Source organism: Lichenostomus cassidix, chromosome 21 (assembly GCF_008360975.1).
Source record: "Lichenostomus cassidix isolate B80296 chromosome 21, HeHo_3.0, whole genome shotgun sequence".
NCBI classification, from domain to species: Eukaryota; Metazoa; Chordata; class Aves; order Passeriformes; family Meliphagidae; genus Lichenostomus; species Lichenostomus cassidix.
In genome coordinates, this window is record NC_139501.1 from 6242414 (window position 1) to 6255583 (window position 13170).

Consider the following 13170-nt stretch of genomic DNA (forward strand, 5'->3'; position numbering starts at 1 on the left):
TGGAATTCCTGGTTTTCCTTCCCTTCTCCCTCTGCCCCCAATCCGCTGGGAAAAGCTCCAGGTCCAGAGACCTCCTGGCCCCTGTATCCCACATCCCATACTGCATCCCAGTCCTGAATCCCAATGCCTCCTGTATCCCAACCCCAATCCTGCATCCCAATCCTGCATCCCACATCCCAATCCCATATTCCAATCCTGTGTCCTGTATCCCATCCTGCATCCCAATTCTGCATCCCACATCCCTGCTGGTATCCTGTTCCCATCCTGCGTCCCAATCTTGCATCCCACATCTTTGCATCCCAGTCCTGTGTCCTAATTCTGCATCCCAATCCCTGTATCCCACATCCCTTCCTGTGTCCCAGTTCTGTATCCCACAGCCCACCCTGCACCCCAATCCTGCATCCCATATTCTATCCTGCATCCCAATCCTGGACCCCACATCCCTGCCTGTATCCCAACCTTCATCCTAATCCTGTATGCTACATCTCGGCCTGTATCCCAATCCCATCCTGCATCCCACATCCCTTCCTGTATCCCAGTACTGCATCCAATATCCCTGCCCCTATCCCAACCCATCCTGTATCCCAACCCTGCATCCCACATCCCTGTATCCCAACCCCTCCTGTGTCCCACATCCCTGACTGTGTCCTGCTCTCCATCCTGCATCCCAATCCCATCCTGCATCCCAATCCCATCCTGCATCCCAATCCCATCCCATGTCCCAACCCCTCCTGTATCCCACCCCATCTGGCATCACACTTCCATGACTGCATCCCAATCTCGCATCCCAAATCCCTGCCTGTATCCCAACCCCTCCTGTATCCCACATCCCTGCCTGTATCCTGCTTCCCTTCCTGCATCCCAATCCCATCCTGTATCCCAATCCCATCCTGTATCCCAATCCCATCCCACATCCCAACCCATCCTATATCTCAACCCATTCCACATCCCAGCCCATCCTATATCCCAATCCCATCCTGTATCTCAATCCCATCCCACATCCCAACCCCTCCTGCATCAGTGCACCTCCTTGCCCCCCCGCCCCTCCCATCCCCCCTTATCCCCAAATCCATCCCTGCATTCTCCTCCTCACTCCCACAATCCATCCTCTCCGTTCCTGCGGGAATCCCCCCTGTATCCCCACACAGCCTCCCCAGTCCCTCCCCCAATCCCACCCGAATTCCCTCCACTCCATCCCCCAATCCCTCCCGAATTTTCCTGCTCCATCTCCCCCAATCCTTCCCAAATTCCATCCCCGATCTCCCCTGAATCTCCCCAATCCCTCCCGAATTCCCAAATCGCCCGCCCATCCCCCCAGTCCCTCCCGAATTCCCCCAAATCCCTCTCCCTTCCATCCCCCAATCCCCGCGAATTCCCCCAATCTCCCCGAATCTCCCCGCTCCCTCCCCAGTCCACCCCAATTCCCCCAGTCTCCTCCCTCCCTCTCTCCTCCCTCTCCCCGCCTTCTCTCAGCCCCTCCCGGGGGCGGGCAGTGCCGTGCCGTGCCGTGCCGTGCCGGGGGGGCAGGGGAGCTCTGCTCTGCTCGGCTCCGCTCCGGCTGCTCCAAATCCGCTTAAGGGCGGCAGCGGCGGCGGAGCTGCGGCACCGGGGGGGCACCGGGGGGGCAGCGCCGAGCAACCCCAGACCCCTGCCCACCCTGCCCGAGCCCGCGGGCCCGGAGCCCCCTGCCCGGCATCCCCGGAGTCCCCAGCATTTCCCAGAGCCCCCCGGAGCCCCCTGCCCGGCATCACCGGAGCCCCCAGCCTTGCCCGGAGCCCTCTCCCCACCCTGCCCGACCCCCTGCTCGGATCTCCCCCCCTGCCCTGCCCGCAGCCCCCCGGCTCGGCCCCGGCACGATGCCCGCTCTCCCCCCGGCGCGGGGGCCCCGCTGAGCCCCCCGGGCAGCATGGGGGGCACCATGAGCCCCCTGCCCCTCTGCCTGCTGCTGCTGTGGCACCTGCGGCAGCCCGCGCTGGGTGAGTGACACTGAACCCCCGGGGACAGGGATCTGGGGTCTCCGTGCGCCCCGAGAGTGGCGGGGAGGGTTGGGTTCCTGCGGTGAGGTTTGGGGTTCGGCAGGGAGGTTTGGGTTTCCGCCGGGAGGTTTGGTTTTCTGCCGGGAGGTTTGGGGTTCGGCAAGGAGGTTTGGGATTCTGCCGGGAGGTTTGGGGTTCGGCAAGGAGGTTTGGGATTCTGCCGGGAGGTTTGGGGTTCGGCGCCGCCGCTCTGGGGTTTGGGGTGGGTGGGGAAGCACGGAGAGGAGAATGGGTTTGGGGTGGGGAATTGGGGTTTGGTGCTGGGGCTGTTAATGGGGCACCCCATAACCCGGTACTGCTGTGGGAATCATTAATAGGGCACCCCATAACCCGGTAGTGGTGTGAGAGTCATTAATGGGGCACCCCATTACACGGCACGGGTGTGGGATCTGTTAATGGGGCGCAGTTAATGAGGCGCCGTTTATAGGGCGCCGTTTATAGGGCGCCCGCTTTGGCCCCAGACGTGGGGCGCTGGGGACAGCGGGAAAAGGGGACACGGGGGTCTCATCATGGGGCCTCTGCCGTGTCCCCTTTTCCCTCTCCCGTGTCCCCTTTTCCCTCTGCCGTGTCCCCTTTTCCCGCTGCCGATCCCATTCCTGCTCCAGACAGGGGGAGGGGGGTGCAGTGCTCTGGGGACCCCGCGAGCTCAGTTTTTGGGGTCTCAGCCCCTCCTGCCCCATGGGGAACCCCAAATCCCAAGCCGGGAGTGACATCCCCCAAATTCCCGCTGTCCTGGGGGATTGCAGCTCCCAAAAACCCCAGGACTCTTCTCCCACCCCATCCCTAAAAACCGGGAGGGGAAAACGCCCGGGGAAGGAAACTTTCCCCTCCTCCCATCCCGCTGGCTCGGGATTAAAATAATAATTTCCATTACAAAAAAAATATAAAAATAAAATTCCAGTCTGGGGGTTTTATCCCTTCTCCATTTGGGGCGAATTCCGTCCTTTTCCCCCCACATTCCCGCTCCCCCCAGATCCCCTCTCGGGGGTTTCGCTCTTTCCCGAGCCGCGGAAGGAGCCGGGAAGCTTTTCCCGGCGCCGGGAGATGGAGGCGCGAGCATCGCCCGGGTTTTTTTGTGGATTTCTAATGGAGTTTTTCCTCTCCGGGAAGCTGCAGGGCGCGGGGAGGGGGAGCCTCCGAATCCACACAAAGGAGGGAATTCTTCCCGGGCTGCTCCCCATCCTTTCCCCCCGGGATCGCCTGGATTGGGCTCGGGAAGCTTTTCCAGAGGATCCCTGGGGTTCTGCTCCGCTCGGGGATCCTCCGGGATGCGGCAGGGCTGAGGGGGCAGCTGGGCCGTGCAGGGGACAATGAAACCAGGCAGAATTCCCAAAAAACAAGCAGCTTCGGGGACATCTGGCAAACGCGGGGATGAACATTCCCTTCATCCCTCCCCGCTGGGCTTCGCCTCCTGCCGGGCTGCGGCTGCTGCTCCTTTCCCCCTTTCCCGAGCATCCCAGGATCATCGGGAACAAAACCTCGGCAGAAAGGTGGGCAACTCGTGCCAAACCCAACCCCGGCTGCCTCCCTCCCTCCCTCCCTCCCCGCTCTCCTCCGCCGCCGTTTTAAGGTCACGGAGAGACAATTTCCAAGGAGCGGCGCATCCCCCCGGCTTTTCCCTGCTCCAGCTGTCTGTCACTGGCGCAGGGATCATTTTTCCTGCCTCGCTCCTGGTTTTTTTTTGCTCGCCGCGGTTGCTCTCGCGCTGTTGATCCCCGGGAAATCTCGGGTTTTTTTCGGGGGGAAAAATGGGATGGAAGTTGGTGTGGGGAGAGGTTCGGGGAGCTCGGAGGGGTTGGGGGTGATAAGGAGATGCCGGGGGAGGATCCAGCGTTGGGAATTGCTGGATTTGGGATATCCACGGGCTGGATTTGGGCTCTGAAACCCCACTGGAACTTCACCGCGTCCAGCATCTCCTCCCCGATGGAAGCTGCCGCCGCCCCCGCGGCTTTTTTGGGATTCCAACCCACACCACCCCGGAATTCCGCCATCCCACCCCTCGGCCGTCCCAAAAAACCCCGATCCCAGCTCTGTTTTCCCACCAGCCGACCCCAAATCCCGGTTTTCGAGGCGCCTCCCTTGGCTCGGGGCAGCAGGAGGCGGCGGGGGCTGAGCTGCCTCCGAATTTCTGTGCATTTCGGAGCGTTATTCCCGAATTTCGGTGCATTTCGGGGCGTCATTCCCGAATTTCGGCGGGCAGATGGCTTTTCCTCGGAGCTCCCCATCCCTCCCTGCCCTCCCCATCCCGGCTGGAGAGGAATCCAAGGAATCCAGAGATCGGGAAGATCCAGCTGGACTCATCCCAATTCCCACTGCTCACCCCACGTTTGCCAGATGTCCCAAATCCCTCTTTTGTTTTGGGAATTCTGCCTGGTTTTATTGTCCCCTCCACTGCCCACCTCCCCCTCCCCATCCCTGCCGCATCCCAGAGAATTCCCTAGCGGAGCAGAACCCCAGGGATCCTCTGGAAGCGCATCCCACTCTCCAAACCATCCTTGGGAATCTTTTTTGGGGTTCCCAGCCCTGCTCCCCACCCCAAACCCCATCGGGAAAATCCCTTTTGGGGTCACTTTTTCCTTTTGTGACCCTGAGCACATCGGGATCATTCCCGAGGTGTTTTCCAGCCCTCCGGGAGCATCAGGGCTCCCATTCCAGCTTTTTTTTCCCTTTGTCCCCTTTGGACAGCGCTAAGTGGGTTAAGGAGGGAAAAACGAGGCCACGCGGAGGAGGCAGCGGCTGGACCATGGAGAAGGAGCCGGAGACACGGGAAAAAGGCTGGGAAAAAAACAGGGGAAAGGGCTGGAAAAGCCCAGATCCATGGATTCTGGCTGGTTAGCTCCAGCCCTGAAATGCAGCCCCATAAAGGGCTCGTCGGGGGTGGTTTTAGGGCCGCGGCGAAGCCGGCAGGGAGGGATAAAAGTGTCACATTCCCAGAGATTTCCAGCGGCGTTATCCCGGGGATTGGGGTTGGATTCTGCTTCCCACCCCCAGCCGGGAAAAAAAAAATAAAGGAAAAAGGGAAAATTCAAATGTTTGAAGCTCCTGGGATTTGCAGGGAGCTGTCCTTAGGGATATCCAGCTTGGAAAAAGCCTTTTGGGTTTGGGATTTTACCGGGATTTCTCTCCACTCTCTGTTCCCCCCAGGATTTTCCTGGCAGGGATTTTCCAGCTGACATGGAGCCCCCCAGGTGGCTCCTTTTCCAACCTGGAAAAGCTGATTTTTCCTCATTTTTTGGAGGAAAAAACCCCAAAAAAACCCTGTGGGGCTTTTCCCAGGGTGGTGGGAGCCACCTGCTCGTGTTCCTTGTTTAAAGAGGAATTGGGTGGGAATTGGGAAAAGGAGGGAAATGAGGGAAAAGGAGGAGCAGGGATGAAATCCCACTTTAACTCAGAGGCCAAAAATCCACCCCACATTCCCACCGCCCTTTCCCGTTAACGCTTTTCCCGTCAAATCCCGCATTCCGCTCCTTTTCCGAAGTTTTCCTCCCTTTTCCGTGAATCCCGGAGCCTCTCCGGGTAAATCCAGGCCACACGGATCCCCCTGGCTGTGCTAATTGCCCTCTCCCAATTAGCCCAATTTCCCTCTTCCCACCAGCTGCGGCTCGGAGCTGCCACTTCCAGCCGGGAAAAAGCCGCGACTCCGGCGAGGATCTTCCCTCTCCTCGCGCCTTTCCGGGCAAATCAACATCTTTGGGATCGGAGATATTCCCGGCTCTGTTTTTCCATGGAAAACTCTGTTCAATTGTGGTTTCTCCAGGAGTTTTTCCAAAGCTCCCTGAGCTCGGATTTGGGGGGATTCATCCCAAGAATTCCCTTGGGATTGTTGGCGTCCCCCAAAACCGAGGCCTGGGGGTGCTGGAGGGTTTTTCTTGGGAATGTTGGTGGCCTTTGATCCGGGATGAGGAATTCTGATCCAGGAGCTGAGCAGGCTCTGCCCTGTGGGGGCTGGGAAATGTTCCTGGATCAAATCCCATGGGATCAGCCACGGAATTCTGGGAATCTTTGGGTGGGAAGGGATCTCAAATCCCATTCCATGTCCAGGGACACCTTCCCTGATCCCAGGTTGCTCCAAGGCCTGTCCAGCCTGGCCTGGGACATTCCAGGGATCCAGGGGCAGCCACAGCTTGGCATTTCTGGGAATTCCACGCCAGGGCCTCCCCACCCTCCCAGGGAGGAATTCCTTCCCAAAAACTCATTTCAATTTCCCCTCTGGAATTGGGGTGCCATTCCCTGGGTCCTGTCACTCCACGCCCTTCTCAAGACACTTTTCCCGTCTTTTTCCCAACCTTTTTCCATGCTACTTCCAGTCCTGCAAGGCTGCAATGAGGTCATCCCGAAGTTTCTCTTCTCCAGGCTGAAATTCCCAACTTTCCCCACAGCAGAGCTGCTCCATCCCTCAGATCCCCTCAGAGCCTCCTCCGGACTCTGCTCCAGAGGGCAGAATTCCCACTTTTCCAGCTCCTTCTCCCAGGGCTGCTCCACCTGCTCATCCCAGCCTGGATCCATGGAATTCCCTTCCTGCTCCTCTGAAACCTCACCAGATTCCCGTGGGTCACTCCTGGAGTTTTCCAGGTCTGGAATTCTGGAGGCTTCCCGGGTGCCTCCAAACACTTCCAGGTGTTTCCTGGATGCCAAATCCCAAATCCATGGCTGATCCTGGAGCATCCAGACAATCCCACCCCATGGAGAAATTTCCCATGCCGGTTTATTTTCATCATCCCAAAATTGCTCTTTCCTGCTGGGAAATCCACGATTTGGGAATGCTTGAGACTCATCCTTCGGGATCTGCCCATGGAAATCTCTCGGCAGTGTCGGGATCACAGCGGGATTTTAGGGAATCCAGGTGTGGGAATTGGGATTCTCCATGCAGGATATCAGGGAAAAGCTTTGCAGGGAGCTGGGAATGGAGCTGGAACTTCACCCTGGATCTGCCTTGGGATCAGGACAGAGATGAAGCTCCTCTCCTTGGGATGCGGCATCGGATTGCCTCTTCTTTTTGGGATTTTGGGATGCAGTATTGGATTGCCTTCTCATTATGGGATTTTGGGATGTGGTACCGTATTTTCTCCTCATTTTGGGATGTGGCATCGGATTTTCTCCTCATTTTGGGATTTTGGGATGTGGTACCAGATTTCCACCTCATTTTGGGATTTTCCCACTTCTCCAACACAAATCCTCACCTTCACCAGCACTCAAACCCCACAAAGAGCCAAAACACGGGAAGGAGCCCCAAATCCCAAATTTTGTGAGCAGCTCTGGCCACACAAATTCCCGACCTGCGAATCCCGGCGGGAGAGATGCAGCTGACGGCCGGGGCTGGATTTGTTCCCGATTTGTTCCCGATTTGTTCCCGATTTGTTCCCGATCCAGCTGCTCTCTGTGCCCTTTTGTTCGCTGGCGGCGGCGCTGCCGGGCTCGTTCCGAACTCCTGGCTGTCGCTCCCATTATCCCCATCCCACTTTTCCCCTCTTTTTTTCCCAAAATAACCCATCAATCACGGCCTTGTTTGCGGCGCCTCGGGGCCTTGGATGCGCCGGGAATGCCAAGGGCGGGAGGATTCCAGAGGCAGGGATAACAACCCGGGCTGTTGGTCCCTCTCTGGAATTGTTCCTTTTATCCAATTAGGGATTGTGGCTCTGCAAAGCCTTTGGATCAGGGAACGTGTGGAATTATTGATTTTATTGAATTAGGGATTGGGGCTCTGCAAAGCCTTTGGATCGGGGAATGAGTGGAATTATTGATTTTATTGGATCTGGGAATGTGCAGAATTATTGATTTTATTAACTTAGGGATTGTGGCTCTCCAAAGCCTTTGGATCAGAGAACGTGTGGAATTATTGATTTTATTGAATTAGGGATTGGGGCTCTGCAAAGCCTTTGGATCAGGGAATGTGTGGAATTATTGATTTTATCGAATTAGGGATCAGGGAATGTGTGGAATTATTGATTTTAATGAATTAGGGATTGGGACTCTCCAAAGCCTTTGGATCGAGGAATGTGTGGAATTGTGGATTTTATTGAATTAGGGCTCAGGCAACATGAGGAATTATTGGTTTTATCGAACTAGGGCTCTCCAAAGCCTTAGGATCAGGGAATGTGGTGAATTATTGATTTTATTGGATCTGGGAATGTGCGGAATTATTGATTTTATTAAATTAGGGATTGGGGCTCTGCAAAGCCTTTGGATCAGGGAATGTGTGGAATTACTGATTTTATCGAATTAGAGATCGTGGCTCTCCAAGCCCTTTGGACTGGGGAATGTGCAGAATAATTGATTTTATCGAATTAGGAATCAGGACTCTCCAAAGCCTTTTGGTGGAATTATTGATTTTATCGAATTAGGGCTCTCCAAAGCCTTTGGATCAGGGATGTGTGGAATTACTGATTTTATTCAATTAGGGACTGGGGAAAGTGTGGAATTATTGATTTTATTGAATTAGGGATCTCCAAAGCCTTTGGACTGGGGAAAGTGTGGAATTATTGATTTTATCGAATTAGGGATCTCCAAAGCCTTTGGATCAGGGAATGTGTGGGATTATTGATTTTATTGAATTAGGGCTCAGGCAATGTGAGGAATTATTGATTTTATCAGATTAGGGACCAGGGAAAGTGTGGAATTATTGATTTTATCAAATTAGGGATCTCCAAGGCCTTTGGATCAGGGAATGTGTGGAATTACTGATTTTATCAAATTAGGGACAGGGGAATGTGAGGAATTATTGATTTTATAAAATTAGGGATCGTGGCTCTCCAAAGCCTTTTTGTGGAATTATTGATTTTATTGCATTAGGGCTCAGGCAATGTGAGGAATTAATGATTTTACCAAATTAGGGATCAGGGAATGTGCAGAATTATTGATTTTATTCAATTAGGGATCTCCAAGGCCTTTGGATCAGGGAAGGTTCCTTGTCTCCATTCCCATTTGGATTCAGCTCCAGTTTGGGAGGTTTGGGAAACGCCAGGAAACGCCACAATTCCTGGTGGGAATGTGGCTCCACCAAGCCCTTCTCAGCTTCCAGGCTGCACATTTCGGCTCCCCTGGTGCTGGGAGTGCTTCTCCAGCTGGAAAATCCTCCCTGGAGCAGGGCAGGCAGGGAATTAATTCGTGTCCTGCCCAGATCTCTGGAATAATTTCCCATTTCTGTAATTCCTTTGCCGATATTCCCCGGAGGGGAGGGCAGAGGGGATTGAGAGCCCAGGGAAAAATCCTGGAATTCCTTCCCACCCGGCCAGGCCAGGGAAAGCTGGAGCTGGGAATGTTCATTTGGGAAGAATCTCCTCCTTTTCCACCTCTGGGTTTCTTTTCCAAGGATTTGTGGTCACCGGGAAGGGTTGGGGCTAAGGAGATGCTCCATGAGGGAATTTTGGGATTGGAGGGATGGATCTGCTTCATGGTGCTCTCCCACCCATGGAAAGGCTTTTTTTGGGGATGAATTCCATGGATTAGCCTGGATTTATGGGTGGAACTTTGCTTTGGAGGTCACTCGTGCCGAGACATCCCAAGGTGGGATTTGCTCCTGGAAAAGAGGAACGGGATGGAGGGAACACCATGGAGTGTCCCTGGATGGATTTGGGAATCTCCAGCTCTTCCCAGGGAATCTGGGCCAGCAGGAGAGGAGAACAAAGACTCCAGCTCAGCAAATTCCACCAAAATCCTCGGGATCACCCAAATTTTGGGATGAGGGGCGAGCTGAGCTCCCTGTGAGCTCCCTGTGGAGAAGTTCCCCTTCCTCATCCTGAATTCTCCATGGCTGCATCTTCCCTTTGGAAAAAACCCCCATGGATTGGTTGGAAATTTCTTGGGAAGGGATTTTGATGTGGTTGAAATTCCCAGCCCAGCTTTGCCCCTCTGGAAGGCGAATTCCCAAGCTTTGGCTTCCAATTCAGAAGATTCCCAGCCTGGATTCCCAGACCAGGATCTGGGATATTCCCTCTGCTCCGTGGAGCATTTTCCTCCTTTTTTCAGGCTCAGCCTCCCCCGTTCCCTGCGGATGGAGCTGCAGAAAGTGTGGGATCATGGGATCCACGTGCCTGGGCTCTGCATCCCACCCTGAGCAGCTCCGGGAGCATCCCGAGATCCGGGGGTGGAATTTGGCTGCTTTCCTGCCTCTCTTTTCCCCTAAAAATAAACCTGGAATGTTGGATTGCGGGAGGACTCCGAGCAGGGTGGGAGGGGTTGAGGCGGCTGGGAAAGGCCAGGGGGCCCAAAATATTCCCAGGGAGCTGCTGGGGAGTGGGATTTTCCATGGGAGGTGGATGGAAACACTGGATCTGCTGGGGAATGGGATTTTCCATGGATAATGCTGGATATGCTGGGGAGCAGGATTTTCCATGGGGGATGGATGGGTGGATGGATGGATGATGGGCTGAATCTTCTTGGGAATAGGATTTTCCATAGGTAACACTGGATTTGCTGGACAGTGGGATTTCCCATGGGGGATGGAAACACTGGATCTGCTGGGGAATGGGATTTTCCATGGATAACACTGGATTTGCTGGAGAGTGGGGTTTTCCATGGGGGATGGATGGACATTGGGCTGTATCTGCTGGGGAATGGGATTTTCTATGGATAACCTTAGATCCACTGGGAAGTGGGATTTTCCATGATAACACTGGATATGCTGGGGAGCAGGATTTTCCATGGGGGATGGATGGATGGTGGTTGGGGTTGTGGGTGGGTTTTGGTTGGTTGTGGGGGTGGGTTTTTGGGGGGGATGGATAGATCCGTGGATCCATGGATGGATAATGGGCTGGATCTGCTGGGGACTGGGATTTTCCATGGAATCACTAGATCCATTGGGGAGTGGGATTTTCCATGGATAACACGATCTGTTGGGTAGTGGGATTTTCCATGGATAACTCTGGATCCACTGGTGAATGGGATTTTCCATGCAGGACACAAGGCTGGATCTGCTGCTGGAAAAGCACCCCGCAATGGGCAGATCTGTTCCAGAATTATCCAAAGGATGTAATTCCCACCAGGAGCTGAGCCCCAGAGTTTCCATCCTGCATGGAAAACCCTCCAGCGCTCCGGCTCCACTCGGAGCCGCTTCCCTTTGGAATTGGATAATGAGATGTTTTCCATAAATTCCGGCTCCCAGTGGCTCCTTTGAAGCTCCGTTTGTGTCTCCTTGTGCTATTCCAGCTTTTTTCCCCCAGGGAAGCACTTTGTGCGGAGAGGAGATAGTTGGGATTGCTCCCGAATTTCCGCTGTAATTCCAGCGGGGCATGGGGGGCGAGCAGAGCTCTGGGAAGTTAAACCCTCCCATTCCTGGGAATTCGTGGGGTTTTTATTTGGAATTTTTATTTGGAATTTGTGGGGGTTTTATTTGGAGTTTTCACCTGGAGCGGGAAAATCTGGGAGATTCCATGGAGGGATGGAAGGGGTTTGGACAATGGGAATGTCGGGATGATCCCGGAGATCTTTGTTTGTGTGGATCACGCTCTGGATCTGCTCCCTGCTTCCCGCTGGGAGAGAAAAAAACAGGAGAAAAAAATCCCAGAGGTTTTGGGCTGAAAGGATTTGATTGGAATGATTTGATCTTTGGGGGGAGGGAGGGAGAAATGGGAATGGGAATGGGTAAGTAGAGCACTTCCAGCTGGGAAAATGGGAATGGGAATAAGAATGGGAATGGGAATAAAATGGGAAAGTAGAGCACCTCTAGCTGGGGAAATGGGAATGGGACAGGAGGGCACTTCCAGTTGGGAAAACAGGAATGGTTATGGGAAAGGAGGACAATTCCAGCTGTTTCACATCCCGGGCGCTGCTTTCCGCCCCGGTGAGCAGGAAAACCTCCGGCATTCCCGACCTCTCTTCCTGCCCTCCTGGGAGCACTGAATTAAAGGAATATTGGCTGATCCCACGCTTGGTTATGTTTTATTAACATCGGAGCCTCCCCGGCACATCCGACGGCTCTGAGGCTCTGCCGGCCGCTTTGCCCTCTTTTCCAAGGCCTGGCTGTGGCTGTGATTCCCAATCCCACTCCTTGGGTTGGCTGGGAGGGAAAAATGGGGTGGAAAATGGGAATATTGGATTGGTGTGAGGGTGCTCCATGTGCAGGAGGGCTTGGGGATGCAGGAATAGGGATGGATGAGGGAATGGGAATGGATTTAGGGAATTGGAGTCATGAACACCCCATGGAAGTGTTGGAACCATGGAAAAATCTCATCCTGATTTTCCAGCTCTGCTCCTTCTCAAGCCTGGGGTGGGAGAACCTCCGGGATGGTGATTTTGGGGGAAAAGATCCCAAAAAATGCCAACATCCCATGGGCAGAGCTAAAGCAGGAACCAGGGCTGGGATTTTGCTGTGTGAGTCTTTGGGATCAGCGGGAAAATCCAAACATGGATAACAGGGCAATGCTGGAAGTGCTGGGAGAGGGAAAGGTGTTAATTAGCAGGAATTGCCCAGCAGTGCGGAGATGGATTGGGACTGAGGGAACACGGAGATGGATTGGGATTGAGGGAACAGAACAGCTCCATGGAAATGGCTTGGGATTGAGTGAACGTGGAAATGGATCAGGATTGAGGGAACATGGGTATGGATCGGGATTCAGGGAATGGGATGTGGATCAGGATTCAGGGAACAGTTCCATGGAGATGGATCGGGATTGAGGGAAAAGGGAGATGGGTTGGGATTGAGGGAACATGGAGATGGACTGGGATCCAGGGAACAGCCCTGCCCATCCTCTCCACGGGAGCAGGGAAGTGTCAGGGAATCAGTGCCTGGAATCGCGGCTGGAAGAGGGCGATATCCATTAATCCCATTAGGGACGCGGAATTACCGGAGAGCAGAAGGATTATCAATCACCGAGTGTGAATCCGGAGGAGAGGGAGCAACGATCAGCAATCCTGCTTTTTCCAGGGAATGGAGATGGCGGGAAAAGCGGAGCAGGAAGAGGCTGGAGCAGGGAGATCTGAGGGATGGGATTGCGGCTGTCCCAAGGGATGAGGGAAGTTTGGGATTCAGTCATTCTTTGTCCCAGTGCCTGGGAGCAGCATCTCCAGGCCAGGGCAGAATCCCAGAGTTGGGAATCCCAGTGGGAATTGTGGCTGTTGCCTTGGAGGGTGTGGAGGAGTTTGTCCCTTTCCTTCCCTTCCCTTCCCTTCCCTTCCCTTCCCTTCCCTTCCCTTCCCT

At 54.5% G+C, this 13170-nt stretch overlaps 1 protein-coding gene across 1 annotated transcript in view; it reads left to right on the forward strand.

Annotated features, from left to right (window-relative positions):
• Positions 1-1537: 1537 nt before the first annotated feature.
• The window catches only part of IGSF21 (immunoglobin superfamily member 21), a 49703-nt gene continuing 38070 nt past the window's right edge, over positions 1538-13170 (forward strand). The window contains exon 1 of the mRNA XM_085079913.1: positions 1538-1976. Within this exon, the coding sequence (XP_084936039.1) occupies positions 1907-1976 (70 nt within the window). The 5' untranslated portion in view covers positions 1538-1906. The remainder of the gene's footprint in view (positions 1977-13170) is intronic.